Genomic DNA, 27,383 nt, shown 5'->3' on the forward strand with positions numbered 1-27,383 from the left:
AGGGAATCATTTCACCGGTCGTATACCGGGTTTAGCTGAGCCATGGCTTTCGAAACGCATTTCCGTGTTGTATTTTGGACCCCGCAATTTGACTGGCCTAGTCCGGCCCAGTTCATTCTCCACCAGAATTATTTCAGAACTTAAGAAAAAAAAAAATTTATCCAAGGTACATATTTGTGCATCAATACTACGTAGTACATATAGAAGTAAGATCTCTTTTATGTTATTTATTCTTCGTATTGAAGAATTTTAAATGTCAATCGGACTTATCGATATAGGGGGGTTATTAGGATTGGTTAGCGGGTGCCCAAGACAGGGTACGATTATGATGTATTAATTTCCCAAGTATAATTTCCGGGTGGGACGCGAGCTCCATATGTTGAATTCATAAGGTATAGTATTTCAGACAAGATTTAAAATGGATGGATTCGAGGCGAGGCTAGAGAAAGCCATTGATCTCACTTACCACGCGTACGCCAACTGTGTATAGAACATAATTACATATGAACGGCGAAACTTACATATGGACACAGCAATGCACATTTTGTTTTGGTGAGACAGCACCCGTCTTGGTTTTAGACTACACAGCTATCTGTCTCGGAATATGGCTAAGGAAATGTACTATGATGTACCAAGTAAGGATGGGGAGCTATAGAGTTCATTACATGTACATTTTGAGCCATTATATATATAAATTACTAGTATCGAGTAGCTTCGAGTCTAAGTATTAAGTACCGGCAGCTATATACACATATAACGCGTAGCTCAAGTAAATCTTCCATCCTTCCGACAATAAACGCCGAGTATTTGATTCCACGCCAAACCGGATTTTACTTCAAGAGAAATTCTTTGGCAGTTAGCTGAGTCCAACTCTTGATCTTTGAGCCTATTGCTCACAATGTACGCTTTCTTGTTAGTCATACTATTAGTTTGCCACGATCGTACGATGCATCGTAAATTTCCCCAAGTCTTCGAAAGCGAACTATTTGGCTATAGATATCGATCAATTGTTAACTAGATACGTACTTGCGTGCCGAAGTAACAAATATCCGGGTCCCCACAGCAAGGCTTTGGGCATAAATAAGGAAGCAGGGGCAGCGAGCTCGGTCTTGGAAACTTAGACAAGCCACTCCGATCAGTTAATATATTGCCACAACAGAACAATCGACATTAACAAAAGAATTGAAGTAAGGTTACCAAATTTATTCCCCGATCTCAAAGTATACTAAAGAAGAAACCGAATGACTTGCAGGTTCATTCGAAGGAAGAGAAAATGTCATTCGAGACGTATAACCAGAGACTCCCAGAGACCTTCAATCCTGAGAAGACATCGGAAACCCCAACAGCAGGATCTTCCTCGGAGATAACCACTGATAATGGGAAGAGATTTGCCGATATCACCGAAATCCACGAACATCAACTTCTTGGATCAAATGTGGAAACTATGCCAACTTCTCAATATTGCCCGCCGCCAAAGCAGAAGAGCAAAAGGCAAATTTCTAGGCATGGAGCATATGCGGTACTCATTCGCCGTCTTATAGACTCTGCCAGAGGGGTGCATGTTCTCCGACGCGCTGAGGTATGTATACAATCGGAGACTTTATGCGAAACCTCCCGAGAGATGGTCAAAGACGCATATGACAGCGTAGATATCAAGTCTACCCCTATCGTAATCCAGGGGCCTTCCTACGAGCTGTTCTTTAAGAGAAAGGGACTCGAGGCCTTTGTTTCAGATACGAGTAAACCTCAAACCATCAGGGACGAAGTCGGTTTATTGCACACTTTTATTAAGAACGACAAAACGATAGTCCAAAATATTAAGGCATATGATGCATTAATAAGCCAGGGGAAGATCAGCACTAACACATTGTGGACGTTGTTTCCACCAGGCGAGCTACTAATCAGAAATGATGGTGAATGCCCTGAATGTTGGATCTGCTGCGATGTCAAACAGGAATTTAAGACATGTTCCTGGTTGATATATGGTGTTCGCCTCGACTTTGATGGACGCAGATTGGATATGAAAAAAGTTTGCTATCCTATATACGTAGGAGGCGTTTCGAGGGGGACGCTGGAAATATCCCAGCTTCCTTTGATCCCGCTCCACTATTACCCCAAGGAGGCTGAGGTTCGAAAGTTGTTGATAAAGAGGGGCCATGACTTCCAAAATATCATGAGAGCTGACCTTGCTTATCGCAACTACCGAGGGCCGCTTTGGAGCCAAAAGAACTTGCATTCGCATCCAGAGCTTCGGGTATAGATATCTCGATGAGAAACACTTAGGTATCAAGAGCTAATTTCATTTCACGGATATAGATAAGCGGGCGTGTTGTGGTGGACTACAAGGCATATCTGGACAAGAATCTTGAAATGGCTCCGGACCTTGTACCACAAAAGCGCAATAAGAACTATAAAGCACTAGACCAGAACTCTACCCAACCGGCCAATTCAGATCATGTTTACGATCCGGACTGCAGTTGCACTACTTGCACAAGTCCACACTCATATCAGGCAAACTCTTCCACAGTCGAAAGTCACTTCAAGACCCTACTACAAGATGTCGATGAGCAGTATAGTGTGATACGGAATATGGAAGATCTACTTTTGCTCGCCTCAGCTCGGATGACGGGATACAATTTGCGAGAGAATAAATGGGGCTGGCTGCTTATAGACTCCTTAGAAGATATCGGATTTAGCAGAAGAGCTTTTGATTCATTGCAAATGGATGTGCGACAGAAGAAGCTAATTGAAGCGCTGGTCAAAGGACACCAAAGCAATGAATTCAATGACTTCAATGACTTCATCTATGGCAAGGGCAAAGGATTAATGATGCTTCTACATGGGTAAGCACTCTCACCACCAGTAGATATCACCCCCTTTCTGCAGCTGACAGATGTTTAGAACACCGGGGATCGGAAAAACTCTCACAGCAGGTACTATTTGCCAAGGCACTCCGCATCATATTTAAATATTCAGCACTGACAATCTTGCTTAGAGAGCATCGCGGAGCAGGTCAAATCACCCCTATATAATATCACCGGTGGTGAACTAAGTGTGGATGTTTCAAGAGTTGAGGCAAAATTAAAGGATATATTTGCTTTAGCAAAACGATGGAAGGCAATTGTTCTACTAGACGAAGCTGATGTTCTGATGATGAAGAGAGAACTAAAGGAGCTCGAAAGAAATTCCATCGTTACTAGTCAGTTTCCGAAGTATCCGCTCTATCAAGACAGCAAATTAAGAATACGGCGGCTAACCTTCATGATAATCTAGTGCAGCTGAGAATGATTGGACGCTTCGAAGGCATTCTATTTCTAACGGCTAATCGGTTCGAAGGCTGGGACGAGGCATTCAAAGTCGGATTAATCTTACGATTCGATTGCCAGAGCTTAATGAGCGCCAGCGCGGAACAATCTGGAAAGACCTCATCCAGGACAACCCCAGTGCCGTGGAAACGTCACAGTGGCCAGAAAACGCCTTCATCAGCCTTGGAAAATTAAACGTGAATGTAAGAACCCTTTACAAAAACCCATCTATCTTTAAGCAACTAACATATCCGTCGGACCGGGGAGAGTTATCAAGAATATTTTGGGGACAGCAGTGTGTTACGCCAAATCAGAAAGAAAAAGATTGTCAATTTTCATATTGGTGCGGTAATCAAGGTTGAATTATCAGGACATGAAAATATTGGCGAGGTTTTGAACGAATTGGGGTCGTCTGATTGAGAGTTAAGCGAGTGTCATTTGTGTATTCTTAGGATACTGATATCGTGATATGAAGCTCTCAGTCGACCATGTCTGGGTATGAGACAAAGCTCCCAGCTAGTTTGCTTCCTTGTCAACGAATTGGTTTTGGCTCTGTATAACTATCTAGTATCTAGGATACGATAAGAATGTTAATTCTTCAAGATATATATGTCGTCTAGTGCGTCTGTTTAATCTTAATATTGTTGGCCGGCCGTTCAAAAACCGTAGGTTTCCCTGAACCCACGCTGGTTGATGTACCGGATCAAAAGCTCTGGATCAAATACATATCATTCTCGATCCTTTCTTATCCCACAACGCTTGAATGTGTTGCAGCCCTAAAGGCAGCCAGGCTTCACCGCGGTCATGTGACTACAACACAACGTGAATGCCCCTCACATTCTTTCCCTTGTCCTGTATCGTGTCTATTTAAGGGCAACCTATTTTCGTGTAGACTAGCATCAAGGAATCGATCAATCCATCCAGTTTACAATTCACTTCTCCAATTATTGATTCCCGATAAGGAAATTCTCTATTCCAATAACAATCGCGGAGCAATTAGGCTCCTGCAGAATGTTCTGTCTTGTTGCATTTTCAACCGCCTCCCAGGAATGTGTTGTGACTTTCCCGTGTAGTAACCAGGATAAGTCTGGCCGCGACCTCGGGATCAAGCTTCGATCGGGAACTAGCTGTACTGACTATTATTACGGCAGAATATTTTGAGCAGGTGTACTTGACTACTTCTTGGTCCTAAAGCGCCTTTGAGCACGTACTGAGGTCCCAAGCTCTGATATGGTCCAGCTCAATACTTCAAATACCCAGACGCCCACTTGCCACCGCCGGATACCCTTAATTGGCGGAACCCGACAATGAGACACCTCTCCCGTCTTTCCTTCCCGATCCCGACATACCTGCATATCCCCAAAGGCACGCTAGGACTAACCATTACCTCGCCCCTCCACATTTACCGCAACCTAGTAGCCTCCAATCTCATTTCAGCGGATCCAAACCAACACCGCGCGGCAATTGTAATACAGGGTGTCTACGAGCGACTACTTGATTACAAACCAGAGCGGTATACTGACCTTAAAAAGCGTCTGGATGCGGTAACTAACTCTCTACGTGCTCTTGAGGATGCACGTAAAAAGACATCACAAAGCGGAGGTGCTGGAGGCGAGGGTCTACAAAAACCCAGAACAACATGGCGGGACTCCCCGTACCTCCCGACATCCTTGCAATCCCCACAAGCTCAGAGTAAAGCTTTAATTCGCACGTTCTCACGAGATGAGGAGCTATTAAATATATCTTCCCCGCGAGGGTTATTACTTAGCGGGAACGTGGGATGTGGGAAGAGTATGTTAACGGATATCCTAGCTGAGAGTTTACCCGTTAAAAGTAAGAGACGGGTGCATTTTGATACATTCATGCTAGGGGTTTATGGCATGCTCGAAGATTTCCGGATTAAGAGCGCTTATAGCAGGCATGATAGGGATATCGGAGAGGGATATTCGATTCTCCATGTTGCCAAAGAAATGGTGGAAAACTCAACGGTGTTGATACTCGATGAATTTCAGATGCCGGATAAAGCTTCTGGAAAAATCTTGAAGAGTTTGCTTAATGCGTTCTTTCTGATGGGTGGTGTTTTGATCGCTACGTCGAATCGGTTGCCGGAGACGTTGGTTAGTGCGGAATGGAGAAAGAAAGAAGAGTTTGGGGTTTTTGAGGAGGTGTTGAAGAGAAGGTGTGAGATTTGGGACATGAATGGTAGGGTTGATTGGAGGAGACGAAGCGGAGAAGGAAGAATTGTGCAAGTTCCTGCTAACATTGTGGGATTGGAAGAGGGGAGGGTGGTGGAAGTCCCGAAGTTTTATTTCTTGAAGGATGGGGATATGCAAGAAGCGTGGGAGGATGCGGTGGAGAAGGCTGCTGATGGGGATGAGGAGGGGTGGATGGAGAGGGGTCTGGTGGTTTATGGGAGGGAGATTCTACTAAAACGGGCTCGCAATGGAGCGGCATTCTTTAATTTCGACGAGCTTTGTGTAGAGGTTTGTGAAATTCGCAGAAACTTATGAGGATCCGCTGACATCTTTGGAAACAGCTCCTTGGCCCTGCGGACTACATCACTATCGCGTCCAATTTTTCGACAATAATCATCGACAAGGTCCCGGTGCTAACTTCAAAATCCCACCGGCATGAAGCAAGAAGATTCATCACCCTCCTCGACGCGATCTATGAGTGTCGCTGCAAATTGTTAATCCGCGCAGAAGTCCCCATCGAAAATCTCTTCTTCCCAGATTCTGCTGAAAAGAATGCGAATTCTCAGGAAGAGGATTCGATCCACTCGGAGGCCTTTGCGGAAGCACACCAGGACCTCACGGTGCCATTCAGACCTAACGTATCACTCTACGAGCAGCTCCCCGAAGATCCAAATGACCCTTTAACATGGAAACGAAAGAAATACACCGTGGCAGATCAAGACTCCGATTTTAGGGGCAAAGTCGACTTCACAAGTGTGAAGAAATATACAGGTGAAGATGAGAAGTTCAGCTTCAAAAGAGCAGTTTCGAGAGTCTGGGAGGTATGTGGCGAAAGGTGGTGGGATGCGCTGTCTCATTCGGAAAAAGAATTCCCTGTAATGAGGCGGGTTACTCACTCGCCCATGCCAAGGTCTCTGCGTCGTTGGGAAGGCGATAGTTCAGAAGCTGATACAAAGACATCTCATCCCGCTATGGAAAACGATATCCCTACAACTCCTCTAAGACCTGACGCCCCTCAGTTCACCCCGGTGCATATCTGGGGGGTAATTGACAACTGGGGTAAAAGAGCAGGACGGTGGGGCAAAGGTGTAAACGCCTATAAAGACGGCGACACGCGAGATAAAAGCCCGGACACGAGGAGCGCGAAATGAGTATTTTTATACCCAAATATGAGAGAACACGCAATACATTCCATTCAATGCCCATGCGTTCGCATAACAGGTGTTCTCCATATATAGCAAAAAGCCCGCCACTAGTCTTAACCTGTTGTCGGCGAGGTTAGTTCCCTCGACCTCGGCGCGGAGTTGATCAATATCGCTGCCGCAGATGACTCGAATGACCCGTACGATCTCGATCCCGCACAGGCGGTACAGTAATCGACCTGTATACTTCCAGGATCATCAACTCCATTGAAAGTACTTCTACTACCACGGCTACCACGATATCTACATTTACTACTTCATCCGTTTCAACTATAACCAGTACCACTTCCCAAATTTCTACAATGACGACTTCCACGACTTCTACAACTACATTTACAACGTCGACTTCGACCACCTCTACTCCATCGACATCAACAACGGATACTCGAACGCCATCTACAATCGCCAGTGCATCAACATCGACAATCACAGTGTAGAAGAGGGCTGCGGCCACGGGATTCCCACAAACCGGATTTATCGACCTTCCTTGATTTAATTCATTCGATCCCTCGCTTTTTTAACGCTAGAATAAATGACATATATTGAATAGGCATACCATATATTCGGGTAGTTCTTGAAATTCTGACGCTAAACTTACATCACAGTTTCGTTTTTGTATCTGCTTTCGTTAGAACGGTTATTTTTCCGCGTCCCGCGTCCCACTGCATAGATGACATGCATATTCCGTCTCCGCTTTTTCTATTCCTTTCGAGCCTCTTCCCCAGACTTTCCGCTTCCGTTAGCCACTTTATGCTATCCTTTCAAACGTAAATGTTCCTTAAAGGTATCTAATACAATTTAGACTTTTCCATCATTTTTTATTTTATCTAGAGACGAGAAAAGAGAAAAACGGCTCATCTACAACCCAACTGTTCGATATCCTATTAGTCATCCCTTGTGATCATTCTCGTCGTACTACCCATCCCCAACTTCCAAAATCATCGGGTACCATAGATCGCGAGATTATCCCGGCATTCCTCGTCAACCCACTATCCCGGGTTCAAACGTCCCAAAAGAAAAGATCCCAACAAGGCAGCTCAAAGTGTCGCTAATGAACAACGCCCACAACACAAAATCATCTGTTGTAATTTTTTTCTCTATTTCTTAAAAAGCTTGTCCGGAAACGCCACAGAGGAGAGGTCTCAGAAAGGTTAGCAAAGGTCCGGTGCCAATGCCGAAATATTTTCTGCCGATGTCCTCATCCGAATGTATGCGCGCAGGGCGCCGGGGTACACCTTGCTTGCCATCGCTCACCACGCTTCGATCGGAATCGTCAGTTTTTCCTACGGGAAGACCTGCAACGCCCGCCGTCCTGCAATTGGGATTCGATAGCTGGCTACTCTAATCAGAATTCGGTTAATCGGATCCCCGGCATGAAAAGCAGTTGGAAGAGCTCCAGGTGGCGACATAGTCTGTGGTTTTTTTTGATAGGGAGTTCTAAATGCATTAGTCAAAGGTATACCCGTTTCCTTTGGCAAAAAAAAAATAAAAAATGAAAGTGATAGCTACGGCAAATGTAGAGAATGGGAACAGAATCTTTCACAGTGAATACCCTTGAGAATTCCCCCTTTAGACCGTAAGTTGCTCAAGATTATCCATAGTAGTAACAACCCTCGGCCGAGCGTTATTAAGTTCAAAACCAGCTTAGATTCTGTAACTGTCCCCTCTGTGACGAAGTGAAAAAAAAAAGAGATAAAACAAATTTTATTAATGTGAATCACGCCGTTTGCCGTGACAAATGTAACCAACTGATTCAGCCAACCTTGTTTATTCCTCCCGTCGCAAATGTTCCATCGGAGGCCTAGCTTTGAAGGGAGGGCTTGTTTAAAGTGATTTCAGTTTCTCTTCCCTTGAGCTTTCGGATATCGAGCTCTCTATTTTCCTCTATTCCCTCTGGTTTTCGGGTACTATACTCACTAAATATTTTCCTCTTCAAAACTTCACAATTAGATCTTTTTAAATATTTTATATCCACTGGCGCAATTGCATCCTTATATACCCACATCTATTAATTTTATAACGTTAATTCGGCCTTATCTACTCCATACAAGCTTTTGCAACGGCATCCCAAGAGCCTCCTTCCTGGATACCCAAATACCATATACCATTGGCTTGGGATTTTTTTAGCCGCCTTGGCTTGCTAGTTTAACCCGGTTTCGAAAAGCAACAGACCTCCCCTTCGAAAGAGGTGTTGCAGGTTCTCAATCTCGTACTAACCGTCACAAAGGGAGAAGTTATACGATTGATTACAAATCTAGATTTTCTGTCGAAGCCATTTGCTAATTGGTTATTACATATACCTTTCCTGATTTAAATTGTGGGGAAGACGTTATTCTCTCTTTGTCTTATTTCTGGGGAAAACTTTATAAAAAAAACACCCTTTTGTTTGGGTTACTTTTTGTTATCCCGAGGTTAAAGAACACACACCCCCCATATTATTCCCCAAAAAAATTAACATAAACGAATTCGAAAAGAAGGGGCCTTGGGATTAAAAAAAATAAAAAAAAAAGGAAACCGTCTGTAAGGATCAATCAAAGAGGGTAGGTGGCCTGCTGGGATACAGGATTATATTATAATGCAATCCTCATACCCTCCAGACGATGATTCCAAGGTTACCTTGCCCGCTGGTGCAAAAGTCACCTACGCAGCAAGTACGCTGAGCAACCAAACCATCACCGCCGCCAACAGCAACAGCAACAACTTTGGCCATAACCTCAGCAAAGCCCATACCCTCGCTGTTCCTGCAGATGAGCCTGCAGATAGACAGTACGTCGTTGGTGAACCCATCGACCTTGATAGGATATGTTCGAGAGAAACGACTAGAACGCACAGATCATGTCGTGAACATCATGGGATAAGTAAGATAAAAGCTATGGGGGATGGTGAGGAAGAAAATGAGAAAGATATTGAAAAAGGTGCGGATATAAAGGGGAAGATTGCGTCGAAAACGGGGAGTGATGAGAGTTGTAGCGATGAAGGGGACGATGAGTTTTTAGTAGATTGGGAGGGACCGGATGACCCTAATAATCCTTTAAATTGGTCGGCGTGGTATCGATACTTTTGTCTGATTACGATGGCATTACAGACGCTTGTAGTGTGAGTATATTTCAATACCGTTATTGCAATATCTATAACACCTACTAACTTTGGGAATAGTGTCTTTTATTCTTCATCATATGTATCTGGAGCCACAGGCATGATGAGAGACTTTGGGATAGAAAACAAGACAATCATAGTCCTTGGCATTACAACTTACTTGCTAGGACTGGCATTTGCACCTCTTATATTGGCCCCATTATCGGAGTAAGTTCTCATATACCATATATTCTCAAGAGGGAGCAATACTAATGATTCCCACAGAATGTACGGCCGCCGCAGAGTAAGTAACACAGCCAAACATACATACCAATATCACTACAAGAAGCTCGCTCATATATATATAGCTCTACACAGTCTGCATGGCAGCCTTCATCCTCCTTACCATCCCCCTCTGCCTAGCAAAAAACATAACCACCATAATCGCTGTCCGCTTCCTCGCCGCCTGCGCAGGCGCCGTAACCCTCGCAAATGGACCAGGTACCTTAGCCGACATTTTCAAACCCGAAGACCGTTCAACCGCTTTCGCAGTCTTTGCCATCGCCCCCATGAACGGACCTAGTTTTGGTCCATTGTTCGGTGGGATTTTATACCGTGCGTTTAACCCACCCACCCTTACGCTAGTCTATAAAAAATACTGAAAGATAGATAAATATTATAGAATACCTCGGCTGGCGCTCCCTAAACTACACCGTCCTAATCTTCGCCTCCCTGATGTGGCTCATAAACTTCCTCGTCCCCGAAACCTACGCCCCGCACCTCCTGCGCCTAAAAGCCTCCAAAAAGCGTCTCTCCACCAACGATCCCCGGTACCACTCCCGCTACGACTTCACCGCCACATTCTGGTCGCTACTATTCACAAACCTTACCCGTCCGATCCACATGTTATTCACCGAAGCAATTTGCGCATGTTGGGCCGTATATGTAGCGGTCATATATGCGATTTTGTATATGAGTTTTGTGGCTTATCCGATTGTTTATTCGGAGTTGAGGGGGTGGGAGGCGAAGTATTCGGGACTCGCGTTTTTGGGGATTTGTGCGGGTACTTTTTTGGGGATTGGGTTGGATCCGTTGGTTAGGTGGGGGTATAATAAGCATAAAGTTGATCCGGAGACTGGGAAGTAGGTTTACAACTCTATGTAAGATATATTAGGATGGATATAGCTGACAAAACCCCCAGAATCCCCCCAGAAGCTCTAATTTGGAGCGTCTGTATCGCAGCAGTCCTCTCCCCAGTTGGATTATACATCTTCGCATGGACCTCCGATCCCAGGATTGTAAAACCGTGGATCTGGAGTATTCTCGCTGGTATCCCCTTCGGAACCGGTAACTGTCTAATCTTCATCCATGGTTCAAACTACTTGGTAAACTACACCTCCGCTTTAAATATACCATGAATATTTTTTTAACAAAGCGTGAACAGTTAAACTCCTACTCAATCTACGCCGCCAGCGCTGCCGCCGGTAACACTGTTGCTCGAAGGTATCACCCCTCCTCCTTCCCCCCTCTCCAACATCCCCAAACACTCTTCTAACCGTTTTATTTATAAATAGTATCCTCGGCGGTGTCCTCCCCCTCGTCGCTCCAAAAATGTACACCGCCCTTTCACCCTCAATAGCAGGTACCGTCCTAGCAGTGCTAGCAACAGTATTAATCCCAATCCCCTGGATCTTCTACAAATGGGGTAAACAGATTCGCCATCGTTCACCGTTGTTGATGACTTTGGCGAGGGAGCAGGATGGGTATTAAGATATATACTTATACTCTTATATACCCGATGATACGGAAGGATATGATGAAGAATACGAATGAACTAGAACGAGGAAAGAGATAGGTAAGTGAAACGAACTAAACGAAAACCGAACTATACGAGAAAGTCGATATACGACCCGAAAAGAGAGAAAGAGAAAGAGTTACTGATAGCGATAAAAAACCGAAAGATACCCCTCCCCTTGCTTTGTTTTTTCTACTTTCACTAATTAGAATGGATACTTAACAAATTATAATATACCAAAGGATATACCAAAGGATATACCAATACTTAGTTACCCTCCTGTTTATTAGCCTTGTCTTTCAGTTTAAAAAAAAGGTAAATACAAAAGAAAACAATGTAATTTAATTCACCACTATCGACCGGTTTTCCTCGTGGGAATGCAAGTTCCTTCAACGAGCATCAAAAACCGTTGGACAAGGATTATAAATCTTATATTTAAACGGACCATAACTTTAGCATCTACATTCTCAACCGAAAAGCGATTTTACTCTCGGCTATAAAGAATCTAGATCGTACTTACTCCAGTACCCAAGTACTCAAGCAGTTATCCAAAGAAATAGCCAATCACGAAGATGTCCGTCAACATACATCTTCCCTTCCACTCTACTCAAAATACAACAAAGACTACCACGAAACTTGCATACTATAGCTCAAGTCGACTCGACAGTCCGAGAATATAATGCCCCTAATCTAACTACCTATCTAATAGGTAGCTACCACAAGAACTAATCACGATCAATTGACCGTCCCATGCGCAACTTCAAGAAGAAACAAACCACCGACTTTTACACAATATAAATACACTTCTCAACCGATCACCATAATCATAGTATGGACAATCTGATCGATATATAAAACAACAAACGACAACTACAATCCTTCAACTAAACCTCACCAATTGCAAGAATTTCAAAAGTAAAATCGCCCTCAAGCCCCAAGAATGCATGCACGCGTGGAAAAATTATACACCAAAAGAGGAAGAAGAAATAAGCCGGCTACCTCACACTTCTTTTCACTCTCGCATTCACAAAACAAAGATAAAACACTCATAATCAACCCATCAATTCTATATATTCTTCATCTCTATATTCATTCTTCATTCTTCATCCTCCTGTCGACTATCTCCTCCCCTCCTCCCCTCCACCCCCAACATATATAACCCCTTGCCCACGGTAATACAAATCACCATAGAGCCTAGTTAACAGCATAATATAAAAAAAATCCCTAATTGAACAAAGAAGAAGAAGTATGGTGTTCTCTGTGCTAGAGGAGCCCGAACGAGAAGATGAAGAGAAAGGAGAGATATAAGAAAAAAAGACCACACACCACAATATACACCACACCACCCCATAACGCCGGCACAGTGAAAAAGAAAACAAAAGTCTCGAACCATAGCACGGAACACCTGCGCTAAAAAAAAAAAAAAAAAAAGTAGTTCATGCCCATTAAAAACATATAAAAGTGGGGGTATAAGTAGTAATAAAAAGAAACCCAGTTGTGTGCGTCGTGCATGCGTGCCGCCGTGCTTCGATGATTCGGTAAAACGAGAAAAAGAGTCCCGCAAAACATTTATATAATTGATATAAAGACCCCGCGCATTAAAAGCAAAAAGCTAGCAAAAAAAGCAGCAGGTATCCCGCCCGCCGTAACGACGACGACGATAGCAGCAAAATGCTTCAATTCGAGACGAGGGAAGAGTTGAGTTATCTCGTCGCCAGACCCTCAACTCGTGGAGTCTGGCAACTGGACAAGTGACGAGGACTTATGAATGGTAACTTCCTCTACTGCTGCCCCTCAACAACCATCCTCTTAACAACCGGACTCCCCTCCGGCAACCCCTCTGCAACCCTCTTAACAGCAACACCACCACTCTTCGCCTGCCCCATAGCCTCAGCAGCCTTCTTCTCCTTCGCATTCTTCAGAACCTGCAGGAATTCAAGTCGTTTCTTAGCATCAAGCTTTAGGCCCGTTAAGATTGCATTCGTCCGTTGAGGTAACGAACTCGGTGTCGCCGGCTTAACAGCCGTAGGGGTAGCGGTGACTGTTGCTTGCTGTTGTTGTTGTGGTTGCTGTTGATGTTGTTGCTGTTGAGTAAGCGTCGAAACCCTCTGCACCGTCGCAACCCGCGGAACACCCACAGTTTTAACAACAGGAATCGGAGCTGCCGTCGCAGACGGAGTACTAATAACACCATGTACCGGCTGTGCAGCCACAGATGTAACTTGTCCAACAACTGGAGCAACAGGAGCCTTCGGAATCGGTGCCTTCGGTACCGCGCTCTTAACCAACGGAGCCTTAGAACCACTAGTCTTCTTAAACTCGGCCCAAAGCGCCCTACGTACTTCTGGCGAGTTGATGTTATTCGTCGGGTTCTTCCGGATATGCTCTTTCATTATGTTGAGGAATATCGGGTTGTCTAGTAGGTCTTTAGCCTTACTATCGACTGCCATCGAAGTCGTCTGAGGTTTTGGAGCGGTAGAAGCTGTGGTGGCGCTAGAGACAGGACGATTACCGGGGACTCCAGGAGTCAGTTGGGGGGCCATTGGTACAGCGTGTATGGCGGCTTTTGGCGGTTGAGGAGCCGCAGGAACGACAGTTTGTCGGATAGGCGCTTGGGTTTGTACAGAAACGGCGGATCGCAGCTGCTGGGGAACTTGAGTCGTAGTCGTAGCTGTATGAATAGGTTTCGGTTGCTGCTGTTGTGCTGGATTCCAAGTCGGCGGATTAAGCGCTGCCGCCGGCGCAGGTCGGTGTTGAGAAACCACACCATCCACAACATGAACCGCCGCCCTCGGCGTAACAGACCCACTATTCGAAGAGGGCGCTCTATTAACAACCGGCGTAGACGGCGGCGCAGGTGCAGCTTGATAAGTTGTCTGCGCATATCCCTGAATCCCACCTTGAACCGGCTGATACTGCTGCGCAAACTGATTCGGATGCACATAATGCCCACCAGAAGCAGTAACAGTAGTACTTCCCTGTCCCCAACTTCCCGACGGCACCATCTGCCCCGCCGCAGACTGAATAGAAGCCTGCGCCGGATGCGGACTTCCAGTAACCGGTTTCCTCTTCTTCCGTTCCTTATCAATATTCGCACCTTCCACAAGTTCCCATATATATCCTTTACCTGACCTAGGCCCTCTCTTAAACAAACTCGACCCACCACCTTCTCCGGACCCCCTCAGATTATGTCGTACAGAAGATTGCCACCCAGTAGTCTCCGCTCGAACCTTAAAGTAAGGATACGAGTTCTCCAAACTCCTATATATCTCCGGTAATGTCAAAGCCTTCTTCTCAGAGTTATTGATAGCATCATAAATCATAACTGTATACGGCAATTGCGGTTTCGCCAGTTGCTCAGGTGTATAATCTTCTTCGCGGGCGGGTGGAGACTTCGTCCTCTTCCGTTTCCGCTCTTTCGGCACCTTTGCCGGTTTAAGATCCTTCTGCGCCTGTTTCTCTCTGATCTTTGCTTCCTTCTCTTCCATCTTTTGCTTCCTCTTAGCTTCCTTCACCATCTGCATCTGCATCTTCTCCCCTTCCCTCGCAAATAGTTGATCAACGGGCAAGCTTCCATACTTCGTCATATCCAGACCCGCAACATTACCGCCGTTAGCCAAGAACTCTTCTTGCGCCTGTCTTTTAAGTAATTTCTGCTCTCTGACAGAAATACCATTCTTCGGCGGTCTCCCACGGCCTCTCTTGACCGTCGGCGGTGGCGGCATAAGCGATGAATCATCCATACCCTCCACCTTAGGTCTAGGTGCCGGCGTCCCAACATCATGACTCGCCTCCCGACTATCCATATCGCTACCCTCATCTTCATCATCCCCATCATCAGAATCATGATCCGAATCCATATCACTGATCTCCTGCGCCACCCCTTCTCCAAGCATATCCACATCCTCCATCTTCACATCTTCCACGACCGCGGACTTCGACTCATCCTGATCCGGGAGGAACCATGTAAAAGCCAAGTTTCCGAATTGGATGATATCCGAATTCTCCAGTGTAGCCCTCTTCCCATTCGGATATCCTCTCATCTTATGTTTATCCCGTATTAACCTAAACCCAGTGTCGCAAAGTGAAGTGAGCGTCCATGAAGACGCCTCATAGTCGTATTGGATCCGCAAATGTCGTCTCGATATCGAACTAATATCTATTTCCGGCGGGGGGAACAACGGAACCTTAACTTCATCCAGCGTAAGGATACTATCTCCGAAATGATTTTCTGATTTCCGTTTCTTCTTCGAAAATGAAGAAATAGACTCCTTATCCTGCCTGCCCAGAACAACATTCAACCCGCTCAGATAAAAATCTTGACCATAGTGAAACTCCAGTTTGGCAAAGGCTTCTATTCGCGGTGTAATCCCATTCTCAGGGTTTGTCGGAAACCAAGCTCCGCCATCAACTTGCATCAGAAGATCATCTGCTGATATCGTCGTCGGTGGGAAGTCAATTTGTGAAAGGTCGAGGTGGTGGTCTAAAGGGTCCAAAAATCCAGCATCATCCACAGGAACCTGTGTCGAAGTAGAAGGAGCATCGTCAGCAAAGTCAAGGCCTCCCGCAGCAATAAGAGCTTCAAGTTCTTCGACTTTTATCATCGATTTGAGCCAGTCCATGTCCACATCCGTAAAACTCAGCCGATTCCCTTCATCGCCAGTGTCCCCCGCCTGAGTATCAAGACTACTCAATGGGTCCATTGCAGCCATGGCTGCGATTCAAAGGACTCTTTGCCAGAAGTACGGCAGCGTGGGGAGAATTAAGACTGGGGAATAAGTGAATGGGATGGAGTGGTTGGCGGTATGCAGATGTATATAAAATTTTTTTGTAGGCAAGATATTGGCGAGAGCGAGAGCGAGAAAGGAAAAAAAAAAAAAAGGTTTGACAGAAAAAATGTCACAATTTTTTTCCTCGTTGCAAAAATGTAGGAGGGACAGACAGGACAGGGAATAAGACCAAGGTCGACAAGGTTAGTCAAAAGAGAGACAAAGAAGAGCCAGAAGAGAAAAAAAAATCCAAAGCTAATCCCGTTATTTCTGGTACGTAGGCGGATGCAAATCAAATCGGGATACGACAAATTTGTGCAAATTAGGAAATCTTGAATCCGCCAAACAAACATATATGGCTTACCTGCGTAGGATTACCGTCTTCGTGGACTTTAATTATGGAGTCTGGAGATGTCTTCCGTAGTTGCTCTTCTTTGTGATCGCTTGGAATCGGCGCCGATGTGTCATCGGCAGTCACAATCATGGCATCGTCGTGGGCGCTTTCGGCAGGTGAGGTAGCCATGGTATTTACACCAGTAGCAGCGCCACTTTCCCGCCGATTAGTAGTAACCGTCGTCCCATGATCCGTATCTATATCCGTCGAAGGAGCCACTACTATATTAGTAGGCTCGGCATCTCCATTAACGGTAGAAAGCCGCGCCTTTTGGTGATCTTCAGCTCTGTCTTCCCCAACGAACATGGCTTCATCCGGCGATGGGCACGGCGTCATGATCTGTTGCTGTTTTTCAATAACAGCGGCAGTACCAGTGACGCGCCCTTCTTTTTGTCCGTAATGTTGTTCGACGTCAGCCATTGTATCGCAGGGGAACGGGTATCGCAGACTTTCAGAGTATGGTTTCTTGTCGGCCTTGGGTAGTGGTGTTCTCGGTCGGCGGATACCGTCCGAATACACCTTCTATCGCCCGGATGGGTTGTTCTTCCTGATCAGGTGTCCAAGTATAGGTCTGGAGGACCGGGTTGAGGGTATTGAGACTGTTGATGGCTCAAACCCAGGCGATTCGTGAAGGGAGATTCCGCGAATAGAACCAACTTTTTTTTCTTTAAAAAAAGACCTTAAAGGATTAAGATCTAAGAATACAATGCAAGGTAATTAGATGTTGATAGTGGTAAGGATAAATGAAACCCGCTTGTCGTCGGAGATGGGGAGAGATGTCGACGACTGGTCGGATAGAGTCGGAATGATAGGTATATACGGGCGTCGTATGAATAGACGGGGATGCGCCTTCGAACCGGTCAGAGTCGGTGAGAGGTTGAACCGATGAAGGGGTGATGGTCTAAGGAAAGATGGAGATGGAATCGGAAGGGGGGTCTCGTTGCCAGAGGAGGTCGGGTTTGGGCGTCGATTGGGCGTTGTGTGTTGCGCACAACACAATTCAATGACTACTACTAACAAACGTCGTCGACACAACACAACAACTCATCCCATTCCTCTTCTGCTCTTCGACAAATACTAATCATCCATCCACACCCCCCAATTTATTATTTAAATTGGAGAACACCACCACCAACATGATATTTAACAAATTCTGTGGACTGAACTTTGTGTCAAATGTCAGGTTTAGGGCTTACCCGGTCCCCGCCCTCCATCATTCCCATATATCAAGCTTAAATATCCTATCATCGTCGAACACAATCGTGCATAATACATACACGATGACGATGACGATATCGATATCATTGTCACTACATGTACCCCATCTTCGTTCCCAAACCAACATTCCCTATCTAACAAACATCCTCCTAAATCTACTTCCCTATTCAAAAGGGAAATCAGGTCCATGTGCCCGTTTAACCCCTCACCCCTCCTTCTTCCCTCATATGACTCCCGCCCATCTAGTAAGGAGGGAGGTACACCAAGGAAACTTGGAAACTCCGGCCGACCTTCGGCCCTATCTTCCCGTATCTACTCCGTACCAATCCACCACACCACAAGCCCCGTCTACCCACTCTAACCGGTCCCCACCCCCCTTCGCTATTCAGGGTTCATGGCCATCGGGTAGGAGTTCCCCTCACCTCCGCTCAATCCATCAAAAACGAAGGGCACCGAAGCCGTGCGGGGTGAACTTAACCTAAGTAATACAGCAATGTCTTGACGGCGAGGTATTCGATGCATCCATCATTCGAATTAGTATATGTGCCTCATTCCTGTCAAACAAGCTAGGTATGACCGTGGATACCGAAGCGATATCTACTTCATTTAGATAAGTTCAGGCCACATCACTTCGAGCAGAAGCTACCAGAACAATATTCCGAGAGGTCCGCCCTGTTTCCCCAATCCACTGTACTTTGTAGAGTAGAGCTATAGCTGTTTCCTTTCGATTCCACCGCTCTTCAGAATATACCTGCTCCAGGAATAACCCTGTGACATCCATAGTGTTTCGAGTCATGTGATTCGCATACGTCAGATGCATACGAAGATGCATTTCTGAGATCTCTCAGCAAAAATCTTTAATTTAGACGAAGAGAGGAAGAGAATATAACATCTACAAATCAATACTCTATAGTAATCGATAAGAAGTCCCAGGTGACATAGCACAAGATCCTTCCATATATGTTCCCCGAGGCAATAATCGATCCGGCCGCAGCTACACCACCCATACGACGCATATCTCTATCAAAACGTCATATCACTGGGAAATAGATAGGATAATAATCTTTCAGAAGTTCAAAAATATTACATACGAAAGAAAGAATGAGAAAAAGAGCCTAAAACTACAAGATCAACCAAGACCCAAGAACCAGGAGGAAGCTTGGAATACTGAATTCAAATAATCAAGAAAGGGAAAACGCATCGGAAATCCTACACGAAAAATAAAAAATAAAAAAAATCCCGCTCAATTGGAATTAAAGAGGAAAAAAAGTGAAAGAAAAAAAGTGACATCAATACGACATTCTACGAGGCGTTCGGAGACAAGTGCGTGCATGACATGGAGAGGTAAGAGGAAGGGTTTCCATTAACGTTAACAATGATGATGATAGTAGTAGTGATGTGATTGATGACAATGTCGATGAAAAAGAGTATGCAAGCAGGACATTCGATGGTGACAATTTTTCATGTCTGGTATCATCAGCAGCGAATAAAAAAAAGGTCATTTATCAAAGAAAAAAAATAGCAACAATAAAAAAACGAGAATCAAAACGTGCGAATGCCTGCGATTGCCCATCAAGTATCGGACAGTTGATGCATGTAAAGTTAAGATGGAAAATCAAAGAAACGTCAGAAAAAGGGACTTCAGAGGGGAGTCACTTATTTCAGCTTCTGCACAAACTTGTGGAAGAAAGCAGAAACTCGTCGCTTCTTCTTGGCTTCCTTGTCTTTAGCAGCATCGGCTGAGGCTTCGCCGTTATTGACTTCGGTCTTAGGGGCTTCGGTTTCCGTCTTTGGAGCTTCAGCCTCGGTTTTAGGGGCCTCGGGGGTTTCAGTCGTGGGAGCAGCTGGGGCCTCAGTAGTAGGAGGAGCTGGGGCCTCGGTCGTAGGGGCGGCTAGGGCCTCAGTCGTGGGAGCAGCTGGGGCTTCAGTCGTGGGAGCAGTTAGAGCCTCAGTCGTGGGAGCAGCTGGGGCTTCAGTCGTGGGAGCAGCTGGGGCTTCAGTAGTAGGAGCAGTTGGAGCCTCAGTCGTAGGAGGAGCTGGGGCCTCAGTTGTAGGAGCCTCAGAGGTAACCTTTTCAGCGACCTTCTCAGCAGCCTCAACGACCTTCTCAGCAGTGGATGGCTCCAAAGTCTCCGGCTTAGTCTCTGACTTAGTAATGGCCTCCTCAACGGCAGCCTTAGCTTCAACAGCAACTGGGTTAGCGACGGCTTCAGCTGAGACGCCAGCCTTCTCGATAGAAGTAGTGACGACAGCTGGAACGATTGGAGTTTCGGATGGGCTGGCGACTGGTTCCTCAGCAATTGGTTCGGCTGGCTCAACCTCGCTCTTCAACTCGGCTTCAATCTCTTTCTTGGCCTCGACGGCAATAGGAGAAGCGGAGGCCTCAGGTGGGACACCGGCTTCGGCCTGGCTTTCGCGGACAATCTCTGGAACGTCGGCGCGCTGGGATTCAGTGGTAGCTTCCGGGGCGACCTTCTCAACCTTTTCGACGATTTCGTCCTCGACCTGAAAATTCTCAATTAGTAAAATTCTCACCCACTCGCATATTTTAGTCATCACTAACCTCTTTCTTGGCCTCAACGGCTGCTGGGTTTCCAGAAGCTTCGGGGTCGACTCCGGCCTTATCCTGAGATTCGATAACAACTGGTGGAACAACCCCAGTAGTAGCAGTGCTATGGTCCTCCTCCTTTTCAACCTTGCCGACAACTGATTCAGGAAGCAAATCCTTAACGGCTTCAGCAATGGGCAAACTAGATTCAGGAATCAAGTTCTTAGCACCAGTGGTGTCGACAGCGGCAGCAATGGCTTCAGCGACAACAGCGACGGCAGCTGCGGCAGCTGCGCCAACACCGAGGTTTGAAGCATCAGCATGTTCGTAAGATTCCTTGTCCAATTTGACGTTATCATTGATACCGGCGGTATGTGGTGGAACCGGCTCATTGGGCGCCAATGTGATTGGGTTGTCCGCAGTCTCAGAAGCTGGGATTGGGTTGACACTGACAACCTGATCGCCCTCGGCCTTATCCTCGATAGTATCGGGGAGATATCCGGGAACAGATTTTGGATCTGGAGTTGGGATATCCTCAGGTGCAACGACGTCTTTGGTAGCCTCTGGAACAATTGGCTCCTGCTTCGCAGCGACCTCGAGTGGGACCTCGGCAGCCAAAACGGCAGTGGTAGATTCTGGTCCGATCGAGAAGAGGACTTGGACAGGTTCCTTAGGCTCAGACTCAACAACTGGCAAAGTAACAACCGTATCCGGCTCCTTGGTAGCCTCTGGCTCTGGTTCCGGTTCCTTTGCCTTCTCCTTTTTCGGCTCTAATGGGACCCCAGCAGCGAGGTCTGCAGTGGTGGACTCGCCGCCAGCAGAGTGGAGGAAAAGAGCAGCGCCGCCATCGGATGTATCTGGGATAGGAGATGGAACAGCAAGCGTTGGCTCTTCGGTAGGATTGATATCCTTAACAAGGAGGTAGTTGTTGTCATTTCCCGAAGCATCCTTCTCGACACGTTGTTTGGGATCAGTTGTCCAATCGCCGTCAACGACGTACTACACGAGAAGCACGTTGATTCGTTAGCATTTTATCCGCATTTTAAAGACCCCCAAAAAAGTCTCATGCAGAGGAAAGCACAAAATGTTCGCGCCTGCAGCAGCAGGGCCCACCCAGTGGCGTTGACAGCTCGTATCTCGCGTATCGATCGCATCGAAGTCATGAAGAAATTTGAAAAGCGAAGAAAACTTTAGGATTTACCTTGTACGTGATCTTTTCGATAGGAACGGTGACAACTCCGACATGAGTTCCGTCAGCGGTCTTGGTGAGCTTCTCGGACTTGGTCCAGTTGTCGAAACTACCGGTCACATAAACCTCGTCGGCGGGTTCAGTCCTGTGAAAAATACGTAATCCTGTCAGCTTCAGCCTCCTATAAGGAAAGAAAAGGTAAAAAAAAGAAAAGAAAAAAGAAAAGAAAAAAGGACACTCGAAGGGAAATCCCGTCATGAAAGATAAGGCATGAATCCGATTTTACACGAGGAGAAAAATCGCAGACTTATGACTTCCAGAAACGCGTAGGTGAAGCCGTGCGACGGTTCATGTTTTCCGTCCACCGACGGTGGTCATCATTTCCCTTGAGTGACAGTCGAGTGACGGGGACATTCGTCATCGCATGCGACAGAGATTTCTTGTCCCGAGTAGCCATTTCCCAGCGAAAAACCACAGTAGATTGTAGACTTCGTCGAGGAATAGAGCAGAACAGCTTCCAGCGACTCCAGGAGAGTACCAAATCGCGGGATTTTAGATTTAGGGGGGTGTTTGGACAAAAACTCACCATTTGAACGAGAAAGTTCCCTTTCCAGTTGACATTTTTGTGGTTTCGCAACTCGCAGGTTCTAGAGATGAGTAGTAACGTAGTGATTTGAACAGAAAAAGGGCAGCAAAAGATTCCTAGGTGCCTACGAAAGAATAAAGAAAACGGAGGAGGAGGTCAGTCAGAGTCAGCTAGCTCGAAAGAGATATGCACGGGGATATATAATATATATACGAGGGGGGTAAGGGCTAAAACGGGTGTTTTGGGAGGGTGAGAAAGCAGCGATGGGGGGAGAGATGAGGGATGAGATGAGGGAAGAGATGAACCAGGAGGCTGAAAGGGTTTTTCTCGCTCGCTTCTCTCGACGACGCTGAAGCAAGCAAAGACCGCACAAGAACAGAGAAAACAGGTAACGTAATAGTGCCTGTGGGTATAAACAAGATGGCGCAGGAATTAAAACCTGACACAGACCCCGATACGATACCTGCCTTCCCGCTTGCCTACGTACCGGCCATCTGCCTGTCCGCCTGCCTGCCGTTCAGTAAGTTCAGTGCGCCCTGTTCTTTCTCTAGCCATGGCATCGGCTGTTGTAGGTAGAAGCTAGCTAGTTGAGAAGACTGTAGGTAGGTCGGTAGCTCTCGAGATGTTGCTTCCATCTCTCTGTGCTCTCTATCCGGTGTACGTGTCCCGTGTACGTGTGGTAAAGGTAGCAGTAAGTAGTAAATTAGGTATTCTCTTACCTGCGATATGCCGCGCCGTCGCAAACCCTCGTCGAAATTCGAAACTTGTGATAACGAAGTTGTCGCAAATGCAACGATGGAGATGATGATGAAGGTGATGATGAAGAAAAGAAAGAGAAAAATAAAACCAAAGAAGCAAGAAAGAAAGAAAAATAAATTCCCGAGCACGAGGAAGAGCTGAAGGTAAGCTTATTATAAATTCGATCCCCGTCGAGGTTTAGTCGTTTGGAGTCACTATCTGTCGCAAGAAAGGCGAAATTTAAATCCAATCAAAGCCATCTCCACAATCTCTGCCAAAAGTCCTGTGCGCAGCTGCTAGTCCCTTTTATCAGGAGGTACTTGCTTAAGTACTAGTATGGTGCTTATATCATAGGTCTCAAAGTCTAAGTATCTACATCCAACATCATACGTATTATCGCCACCTGCAACAGAAGCTGCAGCATATGTATGTGCTAAGTGGTTCACAAGATTGAGCTTGAAAATCAAGGCGGCAGGGATGCTGTCCTTGTCTTGTCCTTGTCTTAACCTATCCTTGTCCTGTCTGCTTGTTCTGAGGGGCAGATTACATACTCTGGTACTTAATAACTACCTCACAGGCCAAGCAAAAGCAAGATGCAACCACCTGCATGCAAGCAAGGAAACCCCCGATGCCCTTCTATTTTTTCCTTTCTTCTGCCATTCACAACGGGGATGCATTGCAGCAGGAGGAGGTCGCCAATTGGTATTTACATCCAAGCTTGTGACAAGGAAGGAGGGGAGTGGGCTCTCGGTTGGGTATTCCTTGAATTCGAGCCATGAGAATGAATCCCCTTATCACACCCGAATCACCGACGCATGCATCTGCAAGCCGACTTCACCGTAATCAAAAACCCGCATCCACGCTCCGATATATATCACCATCTTGAATCACCATTGTTTGTTGAAGAAAATTTTTCTATCTATTGAAAGACAAAAGATACCAGATCAGAAAGAAAAGTATAACCCAATGCAACGCCATCCCGTTGATATCATGCATCATATGACAATTCCATTTCTCTCCCCCATTAACGTTCTCGGTCTTTACCCCATTCAATCACCCTGCATATTTCAGACGACCGAGCTCGAGCTTAAAGATCTCCCACCTCCGAAAAAAAAAATTATCAGGTGGCCGGTAACGAACGAAGAAAAATACCAATGTTTCGTACGTTCGTACTTTCGTTCGCTCGCGGTTTCATCTAACCGACAAAAGACAGCTTAAGCCTATCCCCCCGGTCGAACCAAAACCCCATACATCCACCATAATAAGATGCATATTCAAAAACGGTACTAAAATATTCACTGCTAATACTTTAAGGAAAGTCCCTTACAATCCAGGATGGCATTCGGACCAGCCTGAAACTTTTAGCCATGGTCTACTAATTACTCTAAAGTCATTTTATAACAGCTAATAAAGAACACCGCCTGTATAAACGCTTTCCAAGGAATTTACTAGGGAATCCAAGAAGCTTTACTGGATCTTGAAACGTCAAGTTGGGATGTTCCTCTTTGGCGGGTTGTGGCGCCTCCAGCTCCCACACCTTATTATGGCTTGAGCTTCCACCCACAGCTCCCCCACTTCCCATTCCCGAACCCCGACTGCGCTGATATGCAAAAAATAAAGTTGAAAAATAAAGTAAAATAATTTTCTTTTTTACTTCAAGGCTCTTAAAGACAATTTACTGGTTAGTCGTAATCGTGGTAATAAGGCGTTTTTTTCTTTCGAAGCAGCCTGATATCAAGCTTGTGTAACGTATACCCCAAGCTCCCACAGTTGATATATACTTACCTACGGTACGGAAAGAAGAGTTTATTCATACGCTATAATACAGATATTTCGTGGCAATATCATATTACAGGCTCAATACGAATTAACATCCCATTCAGATTGGACATTCACTACTTAATTCAGATTGAAATAGTATCTAAAAACACCACTTTCCTAGCACAGCACCGAAGTACCTACATAGGGAAGCGAGGCTACGCTTAATTAGCTTAACGGCTACAAATATCAGTTATCTAATTGGACCCGGCCAGTTAATTCAAGAAAAATACCCGTCATTCCACCGCGCACCATCATTACCATCCAAACCACCGTTTTTCACGCTTCCCGTAAACCTTATCCCAATTATATTCCGTTATATATCCATCCCCATCCCTCCGAATATCACATTCCTGCTTCTCCCCATCTGAACCCTGCCAAAGCTCTTCAATCTTCACCCATCTTAAACATCTAAACCCCCCTCCTTCATCCTCTTTCCCATCGCAACCTGCACAGCCTCTAGAGTTACGCCCCCGGGTCTACTAAACTCCCCAGGCTCTCTTGGCCATGGATATTCTATCCTTTGGAGATTTGGTAGATCTGGGAGGGTTTCCCAGAGTTCTTCGGCGTCGTAGGATGTGTAGTCGATTAGTTTTAGGACTTCGAGGTTTGGGAATTGGGTTGGCAGGTATTTGACCTTGATCGGATCGTATTTATTTGGGAACCCTAGCGAAAGTCGTTTGATATCGTGCAATTCCACCGCTCCAGCTTCCGGTTTGTCGAGATCGAGGACGGGTAAACCACCCCCTCTAACAAAAAGCCCAAGATCTACTTTCCCACCACAATGTTTAAAAAACGGTAAAGCATACGAAGCATCCTCGCATTGAACATAAAAATCTAAAGACCGAAGGTATTTAGGAAACTTCAGCTCCCTCACAACCTTCGAAAGCTCCCCTCCTTTAATAAACGGTCCCAAAAACTCTTTAACCTCAGGATCTAACCGCGCTAGATTCTGTCGATACGTTTTCTGTAGCTTAATCTCTTTTGGACCCCGACGGTATGTAACCCTAAGTTCTTCATCTTCACTGTCGGAATCCAACGTGATCTTGGGACACGAAAGACCACCCGCCACCGGTTGGTCGGCCCATTCGAAAGTAAGATGTTCTAGGTTATCATAAAACGGTAGTTTTGATAAAGAGGATATAACAGTGACACATAAGTTCCTTTCGAAACCCCTATCCATCGTCAAGCAAACCGTTAAGCTAGTAAGCTTCGAGAATATAGCGATAGACTGTAGTGATCGATGCAGCTCATTTTGCCAGAAGTGTATTTTTGCCGACCTAAAATATCAAATCCAATTGATCAGGATCCCTTTACTTTTTATATATCATAGAGAGAAAGAAGGGATATATACATACCGAACATGATACTTCACCGGCTCCAACCACCCCCCCTCCCCAAACTCCCCAACCCCAACACCACCTTCATACTTCGAAAGCACCACACCCTCAAACCTTAACGAAAAAGCAAGGAAATAACACCACCTCGAACACCTCGAAAACGATTCTTTATCATCATCGTCCAAGAACCGTATTATTTCATAATGTATTTCTGGAGGAAGTAGGAGTATCAAATTCTCTATGCGCCTCAGAGGTTTAAAAAAGTTTATATCCAATGGACTCTCTAGTAACGTTTCGAGTTGCTCGTCGAATGTGAGTTCTTTGTGAAGGGGGGTGAGATGAGGAATTTGGCTAGGAGATGAGGGAGAAGTTAACCCCGTTGTCGCCTGAGGCTCCGACACCTCCAACAGCTTTGTATTTATATCCCTTGGATTTTCTAGTAACGCTTCTTGTTGTCCGTCGAATGTAAGTTCTTTGTAGCATGGTTTAGTGAGGAGGGGGGTGAGCTGAGGAGTCTGGCGGCGGGATGAGAGGGGAGTTGGGTCCCTAAACGGCGAGGTTTGGGGCTCCTCTGTTGGAGTTTGTGGAATTTCCATTTTTTATATTCCTCGAAGGAGGTCTGGTCTGGTCTTTAAGGCATGGAACACAAGCTGTGGTGGACATAGCTGAGACTGAGCTTATTCTCGTGTGACTGAGTTTATAATTAATTTTCGACTTTAAATTTAAAGATACATATTCCATCACGGGCTATATATACACGATCCTGTACCACCCGTATCCTGCTCTGCTTTGCTGTTCAAGAGTCACGATATGCGAGATCACGCCTACTCGCGTTGCCTGAAATGCTGACTGATTTTAATTTTCTGCACCTATGACTCTTTGTTGCATGTGATCGGCTAATTGCATTACACGTTGGTAGAGTAGAAACCGCGAGGCTGGTGTTGGTAGGACTAATGAGGTGGTGTTGGAAATATTCGGAGGCTGGATTGGAGTCGATGTAGGAGAATGATCCTGGCCTTGCGAGTCTTGTGGTTCGACAGCTGGCCTGGTATGGAGTGCTCGGTCGCCGAGCTTTAAGGCCACCCCTGTTCGGGCAGTGTTGGATTTTGGGGGGCCGCAACACGAAAATCTTCAGCCTTGTTGGCGGTGCTGTTGGGAGCAACACAAGACTGAGCACCAGGAACCGGAATGTCCCGTCGTTTTCCCTAGTC

General features: G+C 45.8%; 6 protein-coding genes across 6 annotated transcripts; 3 read left to right on the plus strand and 3 right to left on the minus strand.

The window, feature by feature from the left end:
- Positions 1-1,273: 1,273 nt before the first annotated feature.
- On the plus strand, positions 1,274-3,500 carry DFL_009402 (uncharacterized protein; the record flags this gene model as incomplete). Its single annotated transcript, XM_067639282.1, has 5 exons — positions 1,274-2,254; positions 2,317-2,843; positions 2,902-2,933; positions 2,996-3,199; positions 3,274-3,500. 5 exons carry the CDS (start codon positions 1,274-1,276, stop codon positions 3,498-3,500), a joined length of 1,971 nt encoding a protein of 656 aa, XP_067487086.1.
- Positions 3,501-4,612: 1,112 nt separating this feature from the next.
- DFL_009403 (uncharacterized protein) lies at positions 4,613-6,651 on the plus strand (the record flags this gene model as incomplete). The annotated part of the gene is made up of 2 exons (XM_067639283.1): positions 4,613-5,788; positions 5,842-6,651. The coding sequence occupies 2 exons, from the start codon at positions 4,613-4,615 to the stop codon at positions 6,649-6,651; spliced, it is 1,986 nt and encodes a 661-aa protein (XP_067487087.1).
- Positions 6,652-9,277: 2,626 nt separating this feature from the next.
- DFL_009404 (uncharacterized protein) lies at positions 9,278-11,547 on the plus strand (the record flags this gene model as incomplete). The annotated part of the gene is made up of 8 exons (XM_067639284.1): positions 9,278-9,798; positions 9,859-10,005; positions 10,063-10,081; positions 10,146-10,392; positions 10,460-10,919; positions 10,979-11,162; positions 11,222-11,280; positions 11,352-11,547. The coding sequence occupies 8 exons, from the start codon at positions 9,278-9,280 to the stop codon at positions 11,545-11,547; spliced, it is 1,833 nt and encodes a 610-aa protein (XP_067487088.1).
- A 1,806-nt stretch (positions 11,548-13,353) lies between these two features.
- On the minus strand, positions 13,354-17,155 carry DFL_009405 (uncharacterized protein; the record flags this gene model as incomplete). The annotated part of the gene is made up of 2 exons (XM_067639285.1): positions 13,354-16,092; positions 16,706-17,155. 2 exons carry the CDS (start codon positions 17,153-17,155, stop codon positions 13,354-13,356), a joined length of 3,189 nt encoding a protein of 1,062 aa, XP_067487089.1.
- A 2,454-nt stretch (positions 17,156-19,609) lies between these two features.
- On the minus strand, positions 19,610-22,311 carry DFL_009406 (uncharacterized protein; the record flags this gene model as incomplete). Its single annotated transcript, XM_067639286.1, has 4 exons — positions 19,610-20,458; positions 20,517-21,500; positions 21,703-21,835; positions 22,277-22,311. 4 exons carry the CDS (start codon positions 22,309-22,311, stop codon positions 19,610-19,612), a joined length of 2,001 nt encoding a protein of 666 aa, XP_067487090.1.
- Positions 22,312-25,235: 2,924 nt separating this feature from the next.
- On the minus strand, positions 25,236-26,768 carry DFL_009407 (uncharacterized protein; the record flags this gene model as incomplete). The annotated part of the gene is made up of 2 exons (XM_067639287.1): positions 25,236-26,112; positions 26,191-26,768. 2 exons carry the CDS (start codon positions 26,766-26,768, stop codon positions 25,236-25,238), a joined length of 1,455 nt encoding a protein of 484 aa, XP_067487091.1.
- Positions 26,769-27,383: the final 615 nt, after the last annotated feature.

This window comes from Arthrobotrys flagrans (genome assembly GCF_004000055.1).
Source record: "Arthrobotrys flagrans strain CBS H-5679 chromosome Unknown unitig_1, whole genome shotgun sequence".
Classification (NCBI taxonomy): domain Eukaryota; kingdom Fungi; phylum Ascomycota; class Orbiliomycetes; order Orbiliales; family Orbiliaceae; genus Arthrobotrys; species Arthrobotrys flagrans.